General features: G+C 23.7%; 5 protein-coding genes across 9 annotated transcripts; 4 read left to right on the top strand and 1 right to left on the bottom strand.

The window, feature by feature from the left end:
- Positions 1–3,227: 3,227 nt before the first annotated feature.
- Positions 3,228–4,802, top strand: LOC122856712 (syntaxin-17). The gene is made up of 5 exons (XM_044158495.1): positions 3,228–3,657; positions 3,731–3,926; positions 4,004–4,212; positions 4,290–4,506; positions 4,567–4,802. The coding sequence occupies exons 1-5, from the start codon at positions 3,529–3,531 to the stop codon at positions 4,716–4,718; spliced, it is 903 nt and encodes a 300-aa protein (XP_044014430.1). The 5' UTR covers positions 3,228–3,528; the 3' UTR covers positions 4,719–4,802.
- Positions 4,803–5,856: 1,054 nt separating this feature from the next.
- On the top strand, positions 5,857–10,564 carry LOC122856711 (protein GPR107). Of its 2 annotated transcripts, none has more exons than XM_044158494.1 (10): positions 5,857–6,380; positions 6,509–6,619; positions 6,797–6,966; positions 7,043–7,188; positions 8,167–8,423; positions 8,495–8,628; positions 8,702–8,969; positions 9,035–9,307; positions 9,381–9,550; positions 9,668–10,564. In XM_044158494.1, exons 1-10 carry the CDS (start codon positions 6,294–6,296, stop codon positions 9,807–9,809), a joined length of 1,758 nt encoding a protein of 585 aa, XP_044014429.1. In that variant the 5' UTR covers positions 5,857–6,293; the 3' UTR covers positions 9,810–10,564. The 2 variants fall into 2 exon arrangements, with proteins under 2 accessions (XP_044014429.1, XP_044014428.1); XM_044158493.1 differs by having other exon boundaries at positions 5,861–6,380; positions 9,656–10,564.
- Positions 10,565–10,722: 158 nt separating this feature from the next.
- Positions 10,723–13,859, top strand: LOC122856708 (transcriptional protein SWT1). The gene is made up of 3 exons (XM_044158486.1): positions 10,723–11,056; positions 11,132–13,368; positions 13,454–13,859. Exons 1-3 carry the CDS (start codon positions 10,925–10,927, stop codon positions 13,824–13,826), a joined length of 2,742 nt encoding a protein of 913 aa, XP_044014421.1. The 5' UTR covers positions 10,723–10,924; the 3' UTR covers positions 13,827–13,859.
- On the top strand, positions 13,712–25,528 carry LOC122856709. 3 transcript variants are annotated; one of them, XM_044158489.1, is made up of 5 exons: positions 13,712–13,822; positions 23,718–23,904; positions 23,976–24,104; positions 24,288–24,468; positions 24,555–25,528. In XM_044158489.1, exons 2-5 carry the CDS (start codon positions 23,780–23,782, stop codon positions 25,026–25,028), a joined length of 909 nt encoding a protein of 302 aa, XP_044014424.1. In that variant the 5' UTR covers positions 13,712–13,822; positions 23,718–23,779; the 3' UTR covers positions 25,029–25,528. The 3 variants fall into 3 exon arrangements, with proteins under 3 accessions (XP_044014424.1, XP_044014423.1, XP_044014422.1); XM_044158488.1 differs by lacking the exon at positions 13,712–13,822 and adding an exon at positions 19,788–20,864; XM_044158487.1 differs by lacking the exon at positions 13,712–13,822 and adding an exon at positions 23,301–23,580.
- On the bottom strand, positions 13,947–17,653 carry LOC122856710 (phytanoyl-CoA dioxygenase). Of its 2 annotated transcripts, none has more exons than XM_044158490.1 (5): positions 17,192–17,653; positions 15,172–15,315; positions 14,998–15,111; positions 14,734–14,884; positions 13,947–14,648 (listed from the first exon to the last, which is right to left on the bottom strand). In XM_044158490.1, the coding sequence occupies exons 1-5, from the start codon at positions 17,210–17,212 to the stop codon at positions 14,230–14,232; spliced, it is 849 nt and encodes a 282-aa protein (XP_044014425.1). In that variant the 5' UTR covers positions 17,213–17,653; the 3' UTR covers positions 13,947–14,229. The 2 variants fall into 2 exon arrangements, with proteins under 2 accessions (XP_044014425.1, XP_044014427.1); XM_044158492.1 differs by lacking the exon at positions 17,192–17,653 and adding an exon at positions 15,918–16,059 and having other exon boundaries at positions 13,956–14,648.
- Positions 25,529–25,596: the final 68 nt, after the last annotated feature.

Raw genomic sequence — 25,596 nt, 5'->3', positions numbered from 1 at the left:
AATGTGTATGTATGGAAAACTTTTCATTGTGTTTTTTTTATATTTACAATTATTGTTGTTGCTTCGGAAAATATGATTGGCATTGCCATCAAAAAATCAAATTCAATATCAGATGTATTTTTATATGTAGCTATATTTTTTTTTTTTTTTATGTATACAAATATTGAAAATAATAATTGTTTATGATAGAGAATATCGGTATAGTAAAAAAAAAAAAAATGGTCATTTTTAAAAGCCAATAAATGAGAAAAAAATCAGAGAAAAAAAAAGAATTTTGTGGTTAGCAGTGACATGTTTTACAAAACCAAAAATTCATTTAATTTTTTTATCTATTTTTCATAGTTTTTCCTTGTCTAACTTGTAAAAACAAAATAACGAAATTTAAGTTGTCACATCATTTGTCAAATAAAAACTTATTTTGTAGAAAAAAAAAAAATAATCATGATTAAATCAATCCAAGTATTTTATTTATTTTTTGAAAAAAAGCTTCTTTATTGTTTTTAATTTAAAAAAAAATATAAAAAGCTTTATTTTTTATTTTTAAGAATAAAAAAAAAAGAAAAAATTCTCGTTATAACTTATTATAGAAAAAACAAGAAAAGCTTTATTTTTTTTTTTATAAAAAAAAGAAAATAAACCTATTTTAAAAAGAAAAAACTTGATTTTTCAAATAATAATATTTTTTTATAATTTAAAAATAATATTTTATATTACATAGTACATTTAATAAATTTTAAAAACAAAATTAATTTAAAATATGCTTATCAGAGTGAATACAAGACGTCTTCAAACTCGTACACTTCAATATAACTCTGTACATACTAAAATTGAAAAGTTGAACTATAGTTTTCACTATAAATTCGATTACGTTTCTTGATGGATTTCAACGACGCTTATGCCTGTACAAATTTATATATATATTAAAATATATACACACAAGCGTCGAATGCTTTATTATACACATGGAACTTGTCTCTCGTGAAATAGAAGATTGATATGAGAATTTTGGCATATAATTTGTCATTAAGAATAGATCTATTGATGTCTCAATATGCACAGCACACATTCAAATATATATCTGTATGTCTGTCAACATGACATGTTGACTTGTTGATGATTGAGACACTGGAGATTTGCAGCTATGATTATTCAATTTTCAAGTTCCTCAATCTAATTTAAAATATGGATATTCTAATGAATTTTATTAGTCAAAATATCATGCAAAATTTTTATCATTAATTTAAATTAATATAATAATTTTTATTCTTTCAAATGAAAATAAATTCAATAAAATTTAATTCACCGTCGTAATTAGTCTTCTGTATACTACAATGAAATGAAAAGTTTTATCCTTTTTTTTTTACTCTAGAATTTTTAGATTGTATATCAAAGAACTGAAAGAGATCCTTCGTCATCAGAGAAAATTTTATACGATTCGAATTGAATTCTTGATAAGGCAATTAGTTTCAAACGTAGTTTTAGATCAATGTATATATTCTTAGTCTATTTTTGGAATGGGTAAAAATAAAAAAAATATGGGAAAAGTTAAAATCGCCTTTGTGTCTTCATAAAAAACATCAAAATGCAGCGTGACCGGGTAACAATCAGACCGAAACATAAACTAAATCCAACTTGAAAATTTTTTCGAAACTTAGCAATACGTTTAAATGAAGAAAATAAATATAAAAATAAAACTAGTATCAAACAAAATAAATAAAAATAAGTTTGTTATAAAGTAATTCAAAAAAAATATATAAAAATTTATATATCTATTTTTTATTGTAAAAAATTTACAGTAAATTTGTTAATTTGAAATGTTTTTTAAACTTGAATCACTTTACACAGTGATATCCAGAATTTCAGTTTTCAGTATCACAGTCACGTTGTATTGTTACGAGATAATACCACCCTCATCACCCCATCCAATTTATACCAAAACCCGAAAACTTTGAAATCCTAATTCCAATTTCTTGTTTTATCCAATTAAACAAAACTCATTCACTGTTTGAATTTTAAAAATTTATTTAACCTTCCTTTTTTTCAAATAAATATATAATAAAAAATTGCATTAATTTTATATATTCGATAGTATGAATAAATAATTGAAAAATTGATAAATCATTTGTTAACATGCGGAAAAATAGTAAATATAAATTTAAAATAAAAATAAAAAGAAAATACCCAAAGCCATTGAAAAATATAAATAAAATATATTGTAAAATTTTTTAAAATGAAAAAAATTCTACTAGTTTTATGATATATATGAAAAAAAAATTGTGAAATCAAGCTTGAGGGTTAAAAAGAGATAAACAGATAAAAGAGGAAAGTGTAAAGCATCAAAGGGTTCCATATCGCTGGGACAAAGGTCAAAGACCGAATATCGCCAGTGGCCTGCGGTGATTTAGACACCACCTGAAATAAAAGCTCATGCAGAAGTGGAAGCTTCAGTATATATATACCGGACACACGCAGGATAACAATTATAATAATAAAAAAATTTAAAAAAAAAAACAAATAAAAAAATCAACTAGAAATAGGGGTGGCATTGAAAATGGGAGTGAGTCAATGGGGTGAGACAAAACCTATGCAAAAGAGAAGACTCGATTACACGTCACGAACAGCCGAGAGCCTATTTGGTTGCAATCGGTTTTTCATTACCGAAAAATAAAAAAAATAAATAAATGTTGAAAAAAAAAAAAAAATGATTTAGCTTGAAGCTTTAGATTTACCTGGCTGTGTAATGGTATTTATTCAATTGAATTATGCAAACAACAGCAGACAAAAATTGAGGAAAAATTATTAAAGCTCAATTTGTTTATCAACAAAATATGTTTAATAATTGAAAATTAATTTTTTTTTACCTAAAAAATATTGTTAAAATTTATTAATCATTTGTTTTCACAGCCTTAGATTTTATTTGTTACTAACTGTGAGCAAACTTATTTAATAATTAAAAAATTAATATTTTTTACTCGAAAAATATTTTTTAAATTTGTAAATTGATTTTGATTATAGACCCTGTGAGGAATGAACAATAAAATAATTAAAACTACAACTTGTATTAATTTAAAAAACATTAAAATGATTTTAAAAAGGTACAAGTGGCGTCATCAGTGTGTGTAATAATTAAACTGATCGAGTTTAATCATCACAGATGTCAGTGTATAAAAAAAAACAACCTTCACTGTCAAAACGTAATATTATTATTTACATTTTTTTTAACATTAGTAAAAAGTTAATAAATTTTTTAATAGTATTTAATAAACTGTAATAAATTTTTCACAGCTGATTTTGTATTTCAGAATATTAAGTCATGAACTTTAATATCAAGTTCATTATTTATTGATAAATTAACCAACCAAGTTTTTGTTTACATTTAGATAAAATTTATTTATAATAAAAAAGCCCCCAAACAAAGAAAAAGTGTGTGTATTATTAAATAAAAAAAAAGGGGGAAATTGTAAAATACAATTGATTAAAATCTAAAAATAATTGTTTTATTAAAATTAAAAAGATAAACAAATTACAATGTCGATGGAAAGCCTCTCGATGAAACAACCTATTAAGAGACTAGAAATACCAATAAGTAAATTTAATGATGTTGCTATACCACATCATCTTGATCTTCTCAGAAGACACAAAAATAACATAAAGAAGGTAGATAATGACAAATAAATAATAACGTTAATTAACATTTAGAGCTTTATTTATAAATTTTTTTTAATTAAAGTTTCAGGCAGCAAGAGACTGGGACAAGGTCCAACGTGAACAAATAAATGCATCTAGACTTGTCAAACAATTGGAGCAATTACTGCATGAAATGGACACATTGAGAGGTCAAGTTGAGCACTCTGATATTGAAAAATTTGACCAATTGACAATAAAATCAAGAAACAGTACAATCAGTGCAATCAAAGAGTATTTAGGTATTTTTAAACTGAGGTTTCTTTTTTATTTGAATCAAAACGAATTGTTGAACTTGATAGATTAAAATTTATTTTAGAAATTCAATTTGATCCACCAAAAAAAATTGTTAAACCGACAATTGAAGATGAGGAAGAGCTTGATCCTATAGATCAACGTTTTTTACAATTGCAGGATCAAGATGAAGATGTTAAAAGACAAGAGGCATGTCTTCATGCCTGGGAATCACTACAAAATGATCTCCAACAATTACATCAACTCTTTATTGATTTTAACAAAATAATATACGTATGAATAATATTTTCACATGATAAAATGGAAGAACAAAGTGTGTTGATAATTTTTAAAAATGTATTTCTTTGTAGGAACAAAAGGAACATGTTGATCGTGTTGAAAATTCAGTTGAAGGAGCTCAATTAAATGTTCAAGAAGGAAATAAAAGTCTTGAACAAGCATCGAGATATAAAGTTGCAGCATATCCACTTGCTGCTGCTTTTATTGGTAGCTGTCTTGGTGGACCAGTTGGTTTGTTAGCTGGTATCAAACTCGGTGGATTAACTGCCATTGCTTGTGGTCTTTTAGGTAAATAAATTTTTCACCTTCTTCAATTATATAAAGTCTAATTATCATTCATTTTTTTAGGATACACTGGTGGTACATTAGTTAAAAATAAACAACTTCAAATAGTTAATCAAAAAAGTGACCTTGAAATATCTATGACAACTACATCAAGTCCTAATTCACGAAATTTAAATTCACAAAATAGTACTAATGAATTGAAAAAAGATATTTGACAATTTAATAATAGTAATACAAAAAACGATAAACAATTTTGTCAAGTTGTATAAATAAAATTTTGCATATTTTTCTAAAATTAATTATAATAAATTTTGAATTTATATCTGGTGATTAATAATGTATATAAAATTACTCTAGTTGAAATTTATAAGCTTTAAAAAAATGAGTGTATATTTGCAATAATATAAATAAATTAATAAAATGATTATTGAACTTTTAAATGTTTTTTTTTGTTTTCGTGTCATGCGCCATTTTTATTCAGTCTGATTCCATTTTCCAACACAAGGGAACGTCGTGAATTTCAGATTCCAATTTCCACTGTGTTTCACAATAACAAGTTGTCCAAAGTTGTCTCTTGAAGAAAATATTTGACACAACAGCTGAGTGAGTTATTATTCAACAATTAAATTAATTTATTCGATTGTGTTTATGTTGTTTTATAATATAATTGTGTGTTAATTGTCTAGGATTAAATCATCAACATGATAACACGTACAATTGGATTACCAACAATTCCACTGTTCATTGGATTGGTCATTTGGCGAGTCCAACGTCTTCGTGAACCAGAGTAAGTTTATTCTAATCATTACGTGTGTTATATATTTAATTAATTAAATAATTACAAATTATTAATATAAATAAACAATTGTTGTTTTTTAGATGGTGGGAAATTGAAAAACACAACAGAAAAACTGGAGCTTCAGCTGGAGCATAAAATTACCTAACTTCTTATGGATTTATTTATAAAAATAAATTGTTTCTTTATTAATTTTTAGTCAAATAAAAATTCTGTTATTATAAACAGTTCAATTAACAATATTAAGTATTTACTGTTTATTTCTAATTATCATTATTATTGTTTATAAATAAATAAATAAGTACATCTTGTCGATCCTCTAAAAATCTGTATTACCGACTTGAAAATATTTTTTGATAATTAATAACAATTGCATTTAAAAAAATTATTTAAAGCTACTGTTTGCAAAATTTTCCTAGGATATGTCCTGGTTTGCAACAATTATCAATAGCTAAATAATTGTAAACAATTGACAAATCCCTCTTGACCCCTTTCCACCCCTTTCGCTCCTTGAGTGACCCACTAGCGCTTCCGCAACAATACGGTCATCTTGAACATTATAATCTAATAAAAATCATGCAAATAATATTTTTTTATAGACAAGGATAGTTGTACAGTCAAGAATCTTCACTCAACATTAAGAAATGAAAATAATCAAAATAAAAAATTTACTTATTGATTTTATCTAAAAAAAAAAAAAAACTTAATAACTATTTTTTTTTTATTATAAATAAAATAACAATAACAATTTTGTTATACGTCGTTTCCACGACACCAACGAAGCACGCATATCCCAGTTTAATTTCATGTATCAATGATTATCGAGACTGTTTTTTTTTTTTCTTTTAATTTGGTCTCTCATATAAACACAATTGTGTTGTGATATTATTTCATCAAGTGATGTGGCTGATTTGTGACGTTTCAATCAAGACTTAATTATCCCGTTAATACAAAATTTTAAATAATCAGAAAAATAATAAAGGATTGATCAAAAATGATTAACAAGGTGATTGGACTCCTGGTGGTCCTGATCATCGTCATCAGCAATGTCAATGCTCGGATACACGAACTCGAGATACAGGTCAGTTATGTTGCATTTTAATTTTAATTATTTTGTTATTTAAATAATTATTTATTTTTTATTTAAAATGGCGAGACAATTGTCAGTTAGTTTTATATTTGTTTATAATTATTTTTTATTGATTGTAGGGTGATAGCAGGAGGTACATTGCATTGACAACATTTGGATTTTATCAAGGAGGATTGCTATCTGTCAACATGACCAATTTCAGAATGAGCAATTTTGATGAAAATGCTGTTGTAAGTATTTCAACTATTGATTAGTCAATTTTTTTCTTCTTATTTTCATCATGATGCTTTCGAAATATTTCAACAGTTTTTTCTTTAATTATTATTTCGATTGTATTTGTACAATGATAGCTTGATAAATAATGTCATGCATATTTATAAAAATAATCTTGAATATTTATTTTTTAGTATGGATTTAGTTTAGATCGAACACTCAGCGATGCAATGAATCCATATTTGGATCGTCATCAAGAAAAATGTCTACTAAATGATATACCAGATCCAAAATATGATTTTTTAGTAGACTCAATGGATGAGAGCTCAGTTATCTATCTAACAATGGATTTTAAAAAAAACCTGTAATTATTATTTTTAATTTAACGATAAAGAAAAAATGAATAAACAATTTTTTAAATTAACAATTTATTATTTCAGAATGAGAGTCAATTGCAGTCAAAATATTAAATCAGTACATATTTATTCAAAAATGCCAATACTGACGAGTTACAGAGCAAAGAGATCATCACAAATAAATAACTCATCATTGGCATTAAAAAATAAAAGAGACACTGATTCTCATGGTAAGTTTTGTCAAATAATTTCTTGAATAAATATGAATACATATTTGTGGTGTCCTTCATCCTTTTGGAATGACATGAATATAAGCAACTAAAGCATCTATTGGCATTACTCCAAGTGCAGCAAAATGACCTAGCAACTTGTATTAATAATAAAAACAAATTAGAGGCAATGTACTTGCTACGTACGTAGTTAAAATTATATTAAAATATTTCAATCGTGACTGAGGAAAAAAGTTCTGTTGTTTATAAACACACAATGAATAATTAAATAACTTAAAATGATGAAAGAAAATTATTACAAGATCATTGCACCATGTGTTACATTGATGCTAAATTTATAAAATTATTTCAAATATATATTTTTGTTATTTCCGGGGTAATCCAGTTTTTATTTATAGAATTAACAACCGGGTGTGCATTTTGTTGAGCCAACAGGTGGATGTCTATGCACTTGTATTTATTTTAAACATATTTTAAATTATCCAGCTATTAAATTCATGCAATCTATATATTTTTTTATCATTTTTATTTTATCAATAAATAGTTTTATAATTTTATCAATTAATAGCTTAGCTAATAATTAATTTTATTCATCAATCAGTCAATGTTCTATTTAATTTACAATAAAAAATTTTGTTGATAGTTTTTTTTTTTTGTGTTTTGTTGTCAACAAGTTTGATTAGATAAAAAGTAATATTTTTATTAGCTTGTATTTTTTTTCGATGCATAGTTAAATACCAGATAATTAAAATATATTTTTTTTAGCTTTATGATAATAATTGATCATGATTTAATTTGATATTTACATTGGAATTTTATTTCATCATAAACCAAAAATACATTTACTGTCCTCGATATTATAAATAACGACTAAAAGACATCAGATATTTCTGTGATTTTATTAAAGAAAAATGTTAAATGTCATTTTGGTAATGAGTTGATTTATTTATATAATTAATTTTCTTTTTTTTTTTGTAGAAATGCAAGATGTTAATGGAGAGCAAGATGTAAATGGAGAGCAAGATGTAAAAGGAGAGCAAGATGTAAATGAAGAGCAAGACATTTGCTCAAATATTAATTTACCAATTGATGTCAAAACAATTAATAATGTAAAATATTTCAACACAACATTTCACATGTATGTTGATAATGAAGATGAAGTTGGTCTTTACAATTTATTTTTCCATAGTTGTCCTAATTATAATTATGAAGATCCAACTTACATTGACTTTACTGTGAGTTTAATTTTACAAAAATCCATTTATTTATTTATTTTAAGTATTATTAAAAATATTAACAATTACAGATGAATATACAAGAAAGAAATGGTCTTAATTTTCTGAGTGCTGGTGAAATGCCACTTCCATCATTGTATTTTATGATGTCAATATTATTTTTTACATCTGGTTGTACCTGGATTTATGTATTAAAAAAAAGCCAGTAAGTAAAATAAAACATTACTTTATTTTTAATTATACTTTATGTTATTAATAAAAACTATTTACAATTTCAGACATCCAGTATTTAAAATACATTATTTAATGGCTGTATTGGTCTTCCTAAAATCATTATCACTATTATTTCATGGAATCAATTTTCATTACATTCAAACAAAAGGTGAACATGTTGCTGCATGGGCTATTTTGTATTATATAACACATTTATTAAAAGGAGCTGTATTATTTATAACAATTGTTCTCGTTGGAACTGGTTGGGATTTTATAAAACACATACTAGCTGATAAAGATAAAAAAATATTTATGATTGTCATACCACTTCAGGTAAAAGATAAACAATTAAATAAATAAATTTTCTGATTAATTAATAATTATAATCTGCTATATAGGTACTTGCTAATGTTGTTGAAATAATTATTGAAGAGAGTGAAGAAGGTGACATTGAATATAAAACTTGGAAAGATGTATTTATTCTTGTTGATCTACTTTGTTGTGGTGCTATATTATTTCCTGTTGCATGGAGCATCAGGCATCTTCAAGAATCAGCAAATACCGATGGAAAAGCTGCAATTAATCTTCAAAAACTTAAATTATTCAGACATTTTTATATAATGATTGTCTGTTATATTTATTTCACTAGAATTATTGTATACTTATTAAAAGTAAGTTAATAATTTCGTCAATTTTATACACTTGAGATTCGCATGATATTTGATTGCTTTGTTTTTTTTTTAGATGACTGTACCATTCCAGTATGAATGGCTTGATGAACTGTTCCGTGAAACAGCTACTTATATATTTTTTGCCCTCACTGGATATAAATTCCGTCCAGCATCAGCAAATCCATATTTCACTGTCAATGATGATTTACCTCTGAATGATGATGACGACGAAATGGATGTTGTGTATGTTACTATAATTATTATATTAATTTTTATCATTAATTTATTATTATTTAAACAATTTCATTTTGATTATCAATACATTTTATTTTAATATTACGACTTCAGTATATTTTCCAGTCTATCCGGTGGAAATGGAATCACTGAGGGACTTGGAAAAGTCACGAGAATTATTCGACCAACAACTTCTGAAATTACCATGGATCATGAAGAACGTGATAGTCTCATTAATAAACGCGAGGCATCATATGATTATGATTAATTTTTTTTTACTTTGAAACAATAAGACTCAATAACTTTTTAGGAAAATAATTTACATTATTATAATATCATTTTTTATTCCTGATTAGTTAAATTTTTTCTATAGTCATTTAGAAAAAAAAAGCAACACATTTCCATTATTTTTTTTTTATTTCGCCTTTTGTTTATTATTTCTTTTTTTATTTAAATTTTTGTGTTTTTTTTTTGGAGAATTTAAGAGTATTTTGAAGTGTGGATGTAACTAGTTTATAATTATTCAGTCGTGAGAATTTAATAATTTGTGATAAAATCATAAATATTTAAAGATTGATCATTTTTTTTTTCTTTGTCTTTTCGTATTTCCTTAGTTTTTAGAGTAATTAATAAATAAATAAATTTAAAAAAAAGTGCGTTGATGCAATTGAGACATTATTCCGTTATATTGTTTAGTATTTAATTAATAAAAATGATATCTGTGGTACCAAATAAGTAATTGAACAAAAAAAAAAAAAGTTGAAATTAAAATAACTGTATATTGATTGTAGTTATGATAATAATTAATCAATAGGTTTATTTATTAATTTTTTTGTTTCAATTGTAATGTGCACACAAGTACATACTTGAGTTTAATAATAATTTAATTATTATTATTAATAAATACATTTTATTTCATTGTTAAATAACATATATTCAATAAAAAAAAAAAAGTAATAATTGTATGGAAAAAAGAAGAGTAAATGTGAAAGAAGAATAAAGTTATTTTTATGAATAAAAGTACATTATTGTTAAACATTTTATTTATTGTTAATTTTTATTTTTAAATTATCGCGCAATTATTTTATAAACACGCCATTTTTAAAATGAAGGTTTCATGAAAGTTTGCCTTTCTTTGACCGTTGGATAAAAAAAAAAGAGGTTAAGGTTCTTTCTAAAATTACGAATGAGCTAATTAACAATAACAAGTGAAAAAAAATATATGAAAACATGTGTGATTCATAGATAATATTGTTTATTTTTGATTAAAAATTGTTTACAAATTATTCATATATTTTTTTATAGTAAAAAACTTTCAAGTGTACCAAGAACCAAGTGTTTGTAAATAAAAATAAATTTTATTTTTCTTTAAATAGATGAACAATGGATAAAGCAAAATTACCTGAAAATTGGATTGTTAAGCAATCCAAAAATTATCCAGATCATGTTTACTATTTTAATGTTAAAACACACAAAACAACCTGGGTTAATCCAAATAAAGCTGCTGATGATGAGGTTAGTTGTAGTAATAATGTACAATATGTTGTTACGAAATTAAATTTGTGATTTCTAATAAAATATTATTTTTAGCATGTAAATGAAGATGATGAAGATACTGAACCACCATCATCTCCACCACTTGTAACAACAAGTACTCCAAATCGTCCAAAATTACGAGCAAAACGTCAACTGTCATCATCATCATCATCAGTTGATGAAACTGTTAACAAAAAATCAAATGATACACCACAAATGATTGCACTACGTAAAAAATTAGCAGAAAAACAATCAAAAACAACAAAAAATCCAATGAAAAAAAGTAAAATAACCATGGATCTAAAAACGAATGACAAAAAAATTGATAAAGTCTTGGAAAAAAATGATGAAAAGATAATTAAAAATAATTCAAGACAATCATTAACACCACAAATGAAATTAATGCAAGAAAAACTTGATGCAAGAAGATCACTACAAATTAAAAATAATAAAAAACAAACAGTTGTTCCAGTTGAATCTCCATCAATTAAAAAAACCATACCTGAACCTGAAAATAATCAACGAACAACAAGGTTAAGATCAAGATCATTACTTCCAATTATTAACAAATCACCTGATAAAAATTCCGAGACAACTGAAACATCTAAAAAAACTGCATTAAAAAGACCACGTGATGATTCAGATGATGATGAAGAAACTGAAAAAAATTATCCAATAAATAATACAAAAATAACAAGAAAAAGTTTACCACAAGTAGAAAAAAAAACTAAAGCAAATGATAGATTAAAAAGATTAAGAAAAAGTTTAAATGAAGAAATTAATGAAATGGATACAACTGATGCTGCTGAAAAATCAAAAGACAGTATAAAATTAAAAGATCATGAAAAAATAATGAACACAAAACCAGCAAGTGTTGAAAAAAATGGTCTACAACGTATAAGAGAACAAGCAAAAAATCAGCAGAATGAATCACGAAAAGAATTACAATTAAAAAAAGCATCAAAATATGATGAAGATAATTTACAAGCAAGTGGTTCAATGGATCCAAAGTTAGAAACAATTGTTGAATCACCAGATATATATTATGAAAAAATGGATTGGGAACCAGTTGAAGATGAAGAAATAATAACTGAAGTTGAAGCTGTTAGAAATGAATTGGGTACTGAAGAAACGGATATTCATATGAATGATATAATTGAAAATTCACTTGATTTAACAGATGGTACAACAAATAACTTACATGAAAAGAAACTTTATATTGTTATTGATACAAATGTTTATTTATCAAGTTTATCAACAATAACTAGTGCACGTGATGCTGAATTTCGTAATTATGGACGTCCAATTGTCGTTGTACCATGGACAGTATTACGTGAGTTGGATTATATTAAAGATGATAAAAAAAATACACGTAGTGAAACACTTAAATATAAAGCAAGACAAGCTGTTAGTTTTCTTAATAAACATTTTTCACATAAACATCCACGTATACTTGGTCAAACACCAAATGACGTTGCTAATAATCGTCAAAAATTTTCAACAAGTTGTCCAGATGATGAAATACTACAAACATGTTTACAAATACGTGAAAAAAATAATTGTGTTGTTCTATTATCATATGATAAAAATCTTTGTAATAAAGCAATGATACATGATATTGTTACACTTGGTAAAAATGATCCATTAGAAAAAATTGATTATATTAATATTTGTGATGCACAAGATGAATCATTATTATCAGCAAGTTTAAATAATTCTTATAATGAAAGACTTGATGTTACAATAACAGCTATACAAAAAGAACTAATACTTGCTGGTGAAATATATGATGAAATACAAGAAATATTAACTGAATTTTTAACAGTTATTGTTACAAATGAATTGAAAAATTTATATAATCATCATTGGGAAAAATATGTTTTAATAAAACCACCATGGACAATAAATACTGTATTAAAATGTGCAATTAAACATTGGATTGCTGCTGTTAATGAATCATTTATACGTAAAGGTGAAAATATAATAAAAGAACTTTATGATATTGTTACAAAATTAGAATGTAAAAAGTTAAATGATGTTGAATATTTTATTGAACTTGTATGGAAATTAATGCAGTGTCTTCAAGAAAAAAAATATCCAAATTTTCTTATAAATATATCAAAAAAAATTGATGAAATAAGAGATAAATGTAAAGATGCTTGTGCAAAAATTAATCAACAAATATTAATTGAAGAAATTGGATATGAAAAAGATGAAGATAAAGCTGAAAATCGTGCTAATGCTGCGTTTCAACATTTTGAAAAAGTTTATCAATATGCACGTGATATTTGGTAAGTTGATAAATAAAAATTAATATAAATTGTTTAGGTGTAAAATAAAAAAGAAAAGGTAGTAATTTACATTATTGTTTTTTAGTGGTGCTGCTTGTGAAAATATGGAAATGCCATGTTCAATACCATATCAACAATTAAATCCCCCATTATCACCAGTTGAAATACGATATCGTCAGCCAGAAGTTGCTGCACAAATTGTCCGGCTTCTTCATATACTTGGAACAGCATTGGAGGATGTCAAGGGACTTAATCCAGCTCATAATTCAGTAATGTCACTTTATCATGCACTTGAATCATTTTATTCAATTGCACTTGAAGGTAATAATGATGTTATAACACCTCTTGATGTCTACTGTTGTCTTACAAGAAGAGAAAAAAATTTACGTGCTGGTATCAAACAATTATCTGATTTGAGCTTACATTTTTCACGTATGCCAAGTTACAAATGCAAGTGAGTATTATTTAATAAATTTACTAATGAAAAAAAACACTAAAAATACTAATAGAAAATTAAGAAAACAAAAAAAAAGACTAGAATAACAAGTAACAAATAAAATGTGATAAATAAAATGTAAGCCGATCGATAAAATATTTATTTATTTTTATTACTAAAAAAAAGAAATCACAAAATAATACGTATATAATTTTTCTTATTTTTTAATTTTTCTTAACATTTTTATTTATCACTTTGAAGAAAAAAAAAAAATATAATTGTTAACAACATATATTATCAACTCATAATATATATAAAAAAAAAGTTTGTTATAAATAAATGATGAAAAAAAAATTGTTAATTATTTAATTTAGAAAAAAAAAAAACAGAGGTAGAATATATTTTTTTTTCTTTTTATTAAATAATTAATTACGATAAATAAGAGGAAAACCAGCACTTGGTGGTTGTAGCCAATTATCTTTAGAATATGTAACATGTTTTGTTTCGATAATATGAAAAGTATATGCATGTCGTGATGCATCAGATTTATTTGGTTTTGAATAATGAACAACTTGTCCATCAAGTATAACACATGATCCTTTTTTAACTGGTACAGCTATAAAACTATCAGCCGAATAGCACGGTTGTGATTTATCAAAAACAATTAAATCTTTTGAATTTGGATCTTTATTTCGTATGTATCTTCTATGAACACCACTCTTATGAGATCCTGGTGCAATCCAAAGACAACCATTGTCAAGTGTTGCATCATCTAGAGCTATCCAAAAACCCAACAACTTTTGTGGCTCGGTATAAAGATATGTTGCATCTTGATGAACACTTACTGAAAATTTATGAAATTGTTTTTTAAAGCATATGCATTTTAAGATTACTTTGATCTTTATAATTTATGTTCATATTATTTATACCTTCTGATCCAATACCAGGATTTTTATAAATATACATGGATTGACAAAGTGCTGGCTCTTGAAAATCCAATTGAAATGCAACTTCTTTTATTCTTTCGTCAAATGTTATTTGCTTGAATGTTGGATGAAGCCAGCCAAGTGCATGTCCAACCTAAAATAATAATAAACATGACAATAAATAAAAATAATGATACAAAATTTAAGTAAATAATAATATCATCTTGAAGATATTATATTCAATTTAAATATATTGAGCCGATTTACCTTATTTAAAGCAACTCGTGGATCAACTTTGAGCTTTCCATTTTCTTCAAGTGCATCTTTTTCAAAAAAATAACTTATTTTATTTGCCGAATCAATAAAATACATCTCTTTACTCTAAAAATAAATAAATAAATAAATTTAATATACTAAAAATATATTCTATTTTTTTTTTACCTGTGATCTATCAACTGTGCTAAATATTTTTCTTTCATTTTCTGGTGGTAAATTATTTGTCAATTCTTCACCACATTTTTTAAGCTCATCAACTTCATCAGATGTAAAATAATTTTCCAGTACAACATAGCCATTGTTTTTAATCTGTAAAAAATATTAAAAAACTTTTGTCATTAAGTTTATCATAGTGTTAATAAAACAATTGAAAATTATTTGGCAACACTTCAAACAACGTTGACTTAAAAACCCAAATTCTCATATTATTATTTTTTTTTTTTGTTCCCTTACTTCAATGAGGGTCGAGCTTAGTTTAACTTGAGTTAACTTTGTTTAATGTTGTTTTGCAATAAAGTTATGTTGCCACACATACTCATCAAAATATTCATATTCAAAAGATAATTATAAAATTTATAATAACATTTATGATTAAATTTGATAATAAGCCCAATATATTATTTAAAATAATTTTTTAATTAAATATAATTAAATTATATAATGATTTATTTTTATAAATAAAAAATAGTTTATAATACAAAAATAAATCTTGTAAAATAAAAAAAAAAAAAAAAAGAGGAAAGAATTTATCATGAAAGGTCATCTATATTTATCCTCTACCCTTCCGGGATGAGTTGGTCAGTCTCAGGTTCAATGAAACCCGCCCAAACATAGTTACCCCTACCATTGGTTTTACACAACCGATAAACATGTTGTTTTATTATTTATTTATATTTTAATCAGCGACATACCATCGTGGCTTACCTCACGCACCTCTCTCAGGTGAATGTATTAATTCGCCGTTACCAAACAAGTCTTGAGCTCAATCACCATGGGGCCAAATACAACAAAAACAAACCCAGTCTTGTAATATAAATAAATATATATTTAAAAATAAAATAATAAATAAAATATACACAAATTTTATGCAAAAATAAATATATATTTATATACGAGTAATGTTTTTTTTTTTTTTATATTTTTTCTTTCATTTTTTTTGTATAAATTAAATGAAGTTTAATAATAAACGGTGTAATGATAAAATGTTACTAAAAATAAACATGTGGGTTTTATAATTTTAATACATGTATGGAGAAATCGAGATATTTATAAATAATAATAAATAATAATTATGAGTTTAAAAATTTATAATAATAATGTGGTTTGAATTGTGGGTAGGTTTAAGGTGGTGGAGATATATAAATGCATACTTGGTTCCTTTTTTTTATTTTTCTTATTTCAAATAAATTAATAAATTTCATTAAATTCATGGGCATTACATACTTTGTATGCTTGTTTATATTTCTTGTTTTTTTCTCCTTTTTTTTTTTTAGATAAATAATTGATATAATTTGGTCAACATGTGGGCTATTTTTAGTCAAGAGAAAAAAAGCGGGATTAAAAGTTGATTCCTTGTTAATAAAAAAAAAAAATAAATAAAAATATAAATATGACTCATCAATTTTATTTGAATATTTTTTAAATTTAAATATATTTTTACTTTCTTAAATTTCCATATTCAGTATATTTTTATTTTTCAAATTTCTATTTAATATTTAAAAATTACAAAATAAGAATAATGTTTAAGTATTTTTGTTTTATCAATAAATATTTGATGATTTTTTTTTAAATAATAAAAAAGCATCAATGAAATGATATTTAATTTGAAAAAAAAAAACAACAAGTTATAAAAAAAATTATTTGTAATGTATTTTAAAATAGAATGAAATTCGTGAATGAGTAAATAAATATATAGTATTTCCTCATTCTCGATGATGACGTAGGATCATCCAGTCTTGTCACCAAATTTCATGTTAATAAAAAATAAATAAAAATTAAATAAATTGTTATTTGCAAGTTGGATAATACACGTCTTAGACAATAGAAATAAAATCGAAAAAAAAGCTCATTGTTTCGAAACGACATTAACCATCGAATAATTTAAATATATTTTTTTTATTTAATAACAATGTATATAAATAAATTATATTTTTTTTTATTAAATAAATAAAAATAATAAACAAACCTGAGATTTAATGTCCTTCATATTGATACGTCGTTTGTCACACAAGCACTGAATGAAAACTAATCGTCAATTTTTTTTCTATCTAGGTGATAGTCTCTCCTGAATGTTTTTTATTTTTTACCTTTCACTAAATCTATATTTTTTTAATTTGTATATTTTCTATTTAATTACCAAGGTTTTATTTATTAATTAGATTTATAAAAGTAGATTTTAGTTCTTATGTACTCGTTACTGTAGATCACTTTTTAACAAACTGATGATGAAAACTTTGGAGTAGTCAAGCAACACACAAACATGAAACTGACAAATATTTGTTTGATGAAAACTTCACGTATTGTGTATATATATGTATTGATACAAATGCAAATGGATCAAACTCGAATGTTGTTACTTTGCCAAGATACATTTAATTTTTGCACACGATTTTTTATTTTATTTGAGTGTTGGATGGCACTTTGAACATACTCGTATACATTTATTTACTTGTACTCGTTTTGAACTTATTTGTATTTATTTCTTTATCTTTTCTTTTTTTTTTTTTTTTCGGTTTTTCGATATGAGTTAATTGTTATCGTGCTGGAGATATAAATTTTTTATTTATTTCGAAAATAAATACTGTGCATAGGGTAGATAAATATATATGCAAAAAAAACTTTTAAACAAATAAAAAAATTTGTTGTTGTTTTGTATTTATATAAAATAAAATGAAAGTATTTTCTTTTTTAAATAAACAATAATTATTTTTGTAAACAAAAAATATTATTCTAATTAAAAAACATAATTAGCTTTTTTTTTTTTTGTTTAAAAATATTTTTTATTTTATTAATTAAAAATATTATAACACACAGACATAGGTAATTAATTTTAATCTGTCGAAAAAAAAATCTTTCACGTGAACGAGAAATGTAAAAAAAAAAAAAAGATATAAAACTAAATAAATCCTGTATTTTTTAATATTTTATTTTTAATGTCGAAGATTATCAACAAAGGTTAAAAAGCTATTAAAAAAAAAAAAAGAAAATTAATAATCAAGGTTACTATACATATATTCACAAATTAATTATTATTATTTGCCCTCATTATTTAAAATAAAAAAAAAAACAATTTTTTTCACAATTAAAAAAGATAAAATTAATTTTGAAAATTCATGTATTAAAAATATTCTTGATAAAAAAGTATAAAATTATTATTTAATCAAAATTATTGTGAAACAAAGATAACATAGAAATTAGATTGACCTTTTAAAATATTTCTCAAACTTGCACTTGAATTTAAAATAAAATAAAAAACATGATAACATTTATTTATTATATTTTTTTTTTTTTTATTAATTTAATATCTTGTGCTAATTACAGTTAAATTGACACGTGGTACTTGTTTATAAGTACAAAGTATATTTGATTATAATAATAAATAAAATAAAACAGACATTGATAATAATCGTTGATATAAAAAATATATTAACATGAAATGATAAGAGAAATAACATGTGTGCTGTTTGATTCAACATTCAAGTTGGAATAATACATTGTAATATCATCTATAGAATAATAGCTAATGATAGTAGCACGTGGACAATCAGTGATCGTAATAGATACAACAGAATAATAGGTCGACGTGCCCATATGGGGTCTCTGGGTTAACCAATCTATTGTTATCTAGTTACACTTTATTTATTTTTCAATTTATAATTTCTCCATCATAATCTTTATTTCCTCTCTTATGTTGATTACATCAATTTACTTCCTGACAATAATTATTATCAATTGCATTTTAAACATTTTTATTTCTTTGTTTTAAATTATTTGTGAGTGATTAAACTAGGAGAATATTCAGTAATTAATTTACATAGAAAAGAAAAGAAAAATAATGTAGAAAGTCAATGAGAAAAGCATCATCATCATCATCATCATCATCTAGCTATCATATAAAAAGCAAAATCAATCTCAATCAAGTTTATCATTCAGCATAAAAAAAAAAAAACATGTTAAATTCTTTAAAAAAATTTTAAAATAAATATCGTAATAATAAACACTTGTTAAGATAAAAAATTAAAAAAAAAAAAATGGCATTTTTATATAAAAAAAAAAAAAATCATAGATCGCATGTTTTAGATTTGAGACCCACATGGGTTATCTTTGGCACTGGGGTTATCGTTCGCAGTCGACTGTCGAGATTATTTTAAATGATCTAAACTGACACCGACAAAAAACAAATACACACATATATAAAATACGTAACAATTAAACCCACATGAATTCTTATGTAAATGAAATCAATAATTTCAATCTTGTTTCCTTTTTTATACTTATGATAAAAAAATTCCAGACATTGAGTAATTTCCGTATCGCTTTATTAAAATTAAAAAAAACAATTTATAAAATCAAAATTGAATTTTATTATTTTATCAATTTGGTAATTGATGATGAAAAAAAAAAAAATAATAAATCAGTCAACGAGTAAATAAGATAAAAAAAAAAAATATAATTGTGTTTTTAAAAATTTGAATAGTTAATTATAATAACAATTGACCTTTTTGATAAAATAAAAATTAATTTATCAATACTAAGTGTTTTAAAATTATTATAACAGTATATATAATAAATAAATTTAGTTATTGCAAATGATTCAATACGAGTTGGTAAAACCGATGAGTACAAGTAAAACGACCCACACTTCTGCCAATATGTCAGAAGAGAATATATAAATGCTCGGTTAATCCAGCTATGTGTTATTATAGTTTGAGACTATAGTAAGCAGTGGTTGTGCACTCCGTGATTGTTAAATTATAAATATAAAAATTAAATTATAATTTATAATTTAAGAGAAAATTTAAATTTTGTTAAAAAAAAATTAACATATAATTATTGTCAACGACATGAAATTTTCTATACAATAAAAAGTATAAAAAAATTATAAAAAATTATAAACTTTGTATACAAAAAGTAACGATGCAAAATTAAATTATTTATAATTTATTTTTATGATTTTTACAAAGTAAGCTGTGCGTGGTGACGACTCATTAAAATTATTTAAAAAAAAAAAATATATATTTTTTTAAATAAATAATAAACTGTAATTGTAAAAAATAAAAAATTAAATTATATAAGGAAGTAAGTGTTTTACTTGCACGTGAATCAAACGTGGCTTTCATGTGGCCCTAGCTTTCATTAGCTTCAACATAAACTTACCCTCCCAGACACGAAAATAATACTTGCAAAAACGAGAGTTGAGAAGGGCTTTTTTTTTTATAGACTATACATGAATGTAAAAAAATAAAATAATACTATTGAATACCCTCTGCAGTATAGATGCATATTGTGCTGGACTCAAGTTTCACGATCGATTTTGTGTGTTATATTCTTGAATGTTGTAAAATATAAAAATTATCAAGATAAACAAAATGTATAAAAAATAAATTAAAAAATTAAATTAACATATACGAGTACAGTGGTTGGTACAAGCTGCAGAAGTTGAATAGAAAGCAACGAGACAACATTAAAACAATTAGTTTATATTTAAAAATAAATAAATAAAATAACATTTGGAGTTTTAAGTTTAAAACAAGCTGATTAAAGAAGGTAGATCTTTTGGATGATTGCCAAAATATCAGTGGTTGATCAAGGTGTTCAAAAAAAAAAATCCATCGATTGAAAAACTGCCTCAAAGTTTTGTAAGTCTACATGATAATAATAATTTGTTTTTACTCAATTTATTTTTTATAATTACTCTGCCAGATAAAAATTTTTAATAATTATTTTTTGTTTTTTTTAAAATGATTTAATAAATTGTCAATAAATTTAAAAATATTTATTTATAAATTATAATGTATTTATTAATTTTAAAATTTATATTTTTTTTTTTTTTTGATATTTAACACGTGATTTTAATTATCGACAAAAATTATTAGAAAATATTTGTTTATAAATATATTGATAGAGTCATTTTATTTTTTTTAAATAAAATTAATTATATGTAATTTATTTATTTTGATTAACCATTTTATTTGTAACTAAATATAGATTGATAATTTTTATTGCATGAGCAACCGGTTCAATTACGAGGTAAACAATTTCTCATGAATTTTCCATATTGATAAACAAGACTATTTTTATTTGCTCTAATTTAGCAATGTTTCACTGAGAGAAATTTTAACTAAAAATTACAAACGTATAAGAAAAAATTACAAAGCGAATAGTAAAAACTGCGTTCCTCCGATTATTTGTAAGGATTATTCGTATATTGATAAATAATTTTTACAATAAAGTTATGTAAAAAATTTGGCCATTGACTATATACAACACTAATCCATAAAAATTACATAATTTATTTAATTTCTTTAAAATGACTAAATTCACGATACTCACAAGTAAACTAGCAGACTGAGAATTTACCCACTACCGGTTTTAGAATTTACTATATTTTATTATAAATTTTAAAAGTTGACATTTTGTGCTAAGTTCGGCAGTTTGTGCTAGATTCACGGAGAACGGCAATCAATTCCCGGCAACATTTTTTCTTTCTCTACACGCTCAAAACTCGAAAACTAATTGATAAATAGAAAAATTCATTTTGATAAATTGTTCAGAAATAAATTACCAACAATAAACCTCGCTTAACCCCATACCTAGCTTCAACAGATAAGGCTGTAGAAATGCTTGAAATTACATGACAATTCAATCATTTGTTCAATCAGTCGGCCATCTTTGTATTATTTCGCCTCACAACCAGAATTTTTACAAAGCGATATAGTAAAAAATATTTAAGTCTATGCTAACTTTTATATGTGTACATGATAAATTTTATTATATATATTAGAATATTTATTAAATTGTTCAGTATTTTTTATTCGAACTTATAATATTTTTTATCGTTTCCACAAAACATGTATGTGCTTTATTTTAATTAACTCATAACTCATTATCTAAGACATTAATCAAAAAAAGTAATTCTTTATAAATTGTTTAGAATTAAATTCTCAATAATTAACTCCACTCAACCCCATGTCTATCTGCAATATATAACGATGTACAGAGACTTGAAGTAACATAACAACTTTTTGACATTGTGTGACATTTTACATAATTTTATTGTAGAATATCATCTCTCGCGGCCAATCCCAGAAATAAAACAAAAATTACAAAGCAGTATAGTAATTTCTATTCAACATGGGTTTTAATTTTTAGTTAAAATTTCTCTCAGTGTTGTTATTTAAATTGTGACAATATGTAGTGTGATTATTTTAATTAATAAATATTGATATATAATATTGAATAAATCAATATTTTTATTAATGTAAATTATTAATATATTAATATATGAAAAAGCTCTTTATCATCTAGCGCCACGTTGTTATAATCACAGTGTTTTTGCTATCAGTGCTAGACTGATTTTGTTATTCGAAAAATATCCCCCAGTCAGATATAAAACACCAAACAACATTTTTTTTATTCTTTAAATTTTTATAAATTTCTTTTTTCTACTTTTCTTTTTTCATATTTTTTTTTTTTTACAATTTATTTACTGTCATCGTTTTTCTACGGCCTTCGTGTAAAGGTCGCCTTGCGGTCGTTTTATTCAAGAATGCCAAAACGAGTTTGCATCTTTATTCAGGATTAAAGGAAGAAAATTAACATGTTAATATTTAAAAAAAATTATTATGATAAAATTTATAAAAAAATAAAATTTCTATTTAAAGAAATTCCATAAATAGAATCTAATTTTATCTTAAGGTACAAAGTTTATCAAAAACATGTGATTCATTGACTCAATATTTAAATGATAAAAAAATTAATTAAAAACCCTTAAAAATCTTTATCATTATAGCAATAAATGAGCTAAATTTTCCATGTTTTTTTTTAATTTTTACAATTTTAATATTTACTTAAAACTATTTACAAAAAAAAAATAGTGTAAATATTTTTTTTACAGCTTTTTTAGTATATAAAATAAAAACACAAGTGTTTATTATGAATTTTAAGTATTTCGATTAATAAAAAAAATTTTTTTAATATGATTATTTAAAAAATTAATAAGTTGAACATATAAATTTGGTTATACATTTGAATTTATGATGATAATATGGAAATTAAATGAAAAAAAAATGTTTTTTTATTCAGGAGAGAAAACTGGTGAATGTGTTGTCTCTCTCGACAAGTTGTGATCATGTTTGCTTGGTGATATGGTGTGTGAGGGTGGGGCAAAAAACACACATCATGTATAATATCTGCTAGGCTTTTTAAGGGCTAGCTAGGGACACAAGACACTCAGTCATCAGTGAGCTTTCGATCATCATGTTCAAGCACTCTCAATATAATTTTATCAATTGATTAGAAAATTAATTTTTATTATATATATTTATTTTTCTTTCTAATTAATAATTTTATTAGGTAGAATTATTTTTTCTTTCATATTTTAACTTTTATATCTAAGTTAAAATGTATTTTTTTTTTTTTATTTTCGTTTTATTTTACATATGTTTTTGAAGATTTACAAAGTGATAATATGGTGATTTATTTTATTGCAGATACTGAAGTTTGACTGTCAGGATTGTCATTGATAAGTTAAAAAGTTTAACGTTGAAAAATCATGAGTTATATTTTGCTGGGTATTTTTGCAATTTTTTTAAGAATTGATAATGCAATTGGTGATAAAAATCAGCCTTACATTTGTCTTGATGCTAGATCTGATTTACCAAAATGCAATTTTACAAGGTATTTATTTAATTGATTGCTATTTTTATAATTTTTAATTAATGATTTGTTTTTTTAAATTTATTTTCAAGTATGAATAATGACAATGTGAAAACGAATCACGAACGAATGAGAGCAGAAAAATATTTACTGAAAAATCCAGTTGAGAGTTTTGGTAGTGAAACCATTATTTACCGACTCGAGGGCTGCAGACCATCAAGGTAAATTTATTATTATCATTGATATTATTATTGTTATTTTTATTTTTACCTTTTCATGATGTAAAAATAAATAGACAATTGTTTTTTTATTTTTATTACTCACTTAATTAAATAGTAACTACTCCAGGTTAAAAAAAAGTATAAATTAATCAAAATTATTTCTATATTTATTTTCAATTTAAGATTACCATTTAAACATCCAAGCTGTACGAAAAAAGACTTGACAAATCCAGCTGTTGAAGTTCATATTATATTTCCATTTATAATTGAAAATAATAAATCTGATGATACACAAGAAGCACCACTTATTTTTCCAAAAATAATTGAGAGTTTTGGAAAATTTCAAACAGCAAATCCAACTAACGTGAGTTTTTAAATGAAAAATAAATTTAGGCAATCAAAGAGTCAATGAAAAACAATTAAAAATAAATAAATGAATATTTTTTTCAGATAATATTGAGCTATGATAATGAAAAAAATGAAAAAACAAAAAATAAATTATTTGTTAGATCAATTTTATTAGATGATAAATTAATCAATAATAATTACAAATCAAAGCATCGACACAACCATAAACATAATCAATTAGAAAAAGAATTAATAAAAGACAGTGAAATCAATTCATCGTTATTACAACGTTATATTAATAATATGAAAAATAATATTCATAAAAATGACAAATTATCAAGTTCACATTATAAAAAATCAATAAAAGATAATATTGATAATATTGTACCAATTATATTTCCTTATAATAAAGCAATAAGTATTGATAAAAGTAAATATAAAAAATTACAAAGTTATAATAAAAATGAATATAAATTAAAAAACAATATAAATAATAAAAATAATATATTACAAATGGATTTTTTAACTGAAAGATTATTAAATAATTTAAAACTACAAAAAGAAATAAAAATTTAAAAAGCTTTTTTATTATAAAAACAAAAAGTAAATTTATATCAAAATTAAATTAATTATATAAAAAGAATATTTCTTTGATAATTAAATTTTCATTCAATTTATTTGTTTTGAATGTAAAAAAAAAATTAAAATCAATGAATGTACCAAGAGCTGAATAACAAATCAACTTTTATACTAAAAAGTATAATTAAATTTAAAATAAAAATAAATAATAATTTAAATTATTATTATTTATTTTTATCAAAAATTCAATAGTCGTAGTAACGAGTATATTAGCTTGTTATTTGTAATTAAAAATTAAATAAGAAAAAAAATATAAGGAAACAAAAAAAAAAAATTATTGTCTTTTTGCGCTCGGGGAATACGTGAGTTTCGAAACTCGGCAACGTTTTAAAACGACCGAAAAAAATATTGTGATACGTATACGTAAGGCACTAATAATATTATTTTATAATGGTATTGTTTATTATTTTTTTGTGATTATATTTGTTGATTTAAAAATATTTATGGTGATAGATAAAAAATAATAATAAGATAAATTTTTTTTTTCTTGATAGAAATATTATAA

This window comes from Aphidius gifuensis, linkage group LG5, assembly GCF_014905175.1.
Source record: "Aphidius gifuensis isolate YNYX2018 linkage group LG5, ASM1490517v1, whole genome shotgun sequence".
In the NCBI taxonomy this organism is placed as follows: domain Eukaryota; kingdom Metazoa; phylum Arthropoda; class Insecta; order Hymenoptera; family Braconidae; genus Aphidius; species Aphidius gifuensis.
Note: the sequence above shows the minus strand (reverse complement) of the source record. Positions and strands in the feature narration are given on the sequence as shown.

Excerpts from the sequence above, each read along its gene's own strand:
- LOC122856710 (XM_044158490.1), bottom strand. The coding sequence starts at position 17,212 with ATGAAGGACATTAAATCTCAG. Across the intron at positions 15,112-15,171 it reads GCACAGTTGATAGATCACAG|AGTAAAGAGATGTATTTTAT; the intron begins GTAAAAAAAAAA and ends ATTTATTTTTAG. Across the intron at positions 14,885-14,997 it reads CACGAGTTGCTTTAAATAAG|GTTGGACATGCACTTGGCTG; the intron begins GTAAATCGGCTC and ends TTATTATTTTAG.
- LOC122856711 (XM_044158493.1), top strand. The coding sequence starts at position 6,294 with ATGATTAACAAGGTGATTGGACTCCTGGTGGTCCTGATCATCGTCATC. Across the intron at positions 6,381-6,508 it reads TACACGAACTCGAGATACAG|GGTGATAGCAGGAGGTACAT; the intron begins GTCAGTTATGTT and ends TATTGATTGTAG. Across the intron at positions 6,620-6,796 it reads ATTTTGATGAAAATGCTGTT|TATGGATTTAGTTTAGATCG; the intron begins GTAAGTATTTCA and ends TTTATTTTTTAG.
- LOC122856712 (XM_044158495.1), top strand. The coding sequence starts at position 3,529 with ATGTCGATGGAAAGCCTCTCGATGAAACAACCTATTAAGAGACTAGAA. Across the intron at positions 3,658-3,730 it reads ACAAAAATAACATAAAGAAG|TTTCAGGCAGCAAGAGACTG; the intron begins GTAGATAATGAC and ends TTTTAATTAAAG. Across the intron at positions 4,507-4,566 it reads CATTGCTTGTGGTCTTTTAG|GATACACTGGTGGTACATTA; the intron begins GTAAATAAATTT and ends TCATTTTTTTAG.
- LOC122856709 (XM_044158489.1), top strand. The coding sequence starts at position 23,780 with ATGAGTTATATTTTGCTGGGTATTTTTGCAATTTTTTTAAGAATTGAT. Across the intron at positions 23,905-23,975 it reads CCAAAATGCAATTTTACAAG|TATGAATAATGACAATGTGA; the intron begins GTATTTATTTAA and ends TTTATTTTCAAG. Across the intron at positions 24,105-24,287 it reads GAGGGCTGCAGACCATCAAG|ATTACCATTTAAACATCCAA; the intron begins GTAAATTTATTA and ends TTTCAATTTAAG.
- LOC122856708 (XM_044158486.1), top strand. The coding sequence starts at position 10,925 with ATGGATAAAGCAAAATTACCTGAAAATTGGATTGTTAAGCAATCCAAA. Across the intron at positions 11,057-11,131 it reads ATAAAGCTGCTGATGATGAG|CATGTAAATGAAGATGATGA; the intron begins GTTAGTTGTAGT and ends TATTATTTTTAG. Across the intron at positions 13,369-13,453 it reads CAATATGCACGTGATATTTG|TGGTGCTGCTTGTGAAAATA; the intron begins GTAAGTTGATAA and ends ATTGTTTTTTAG.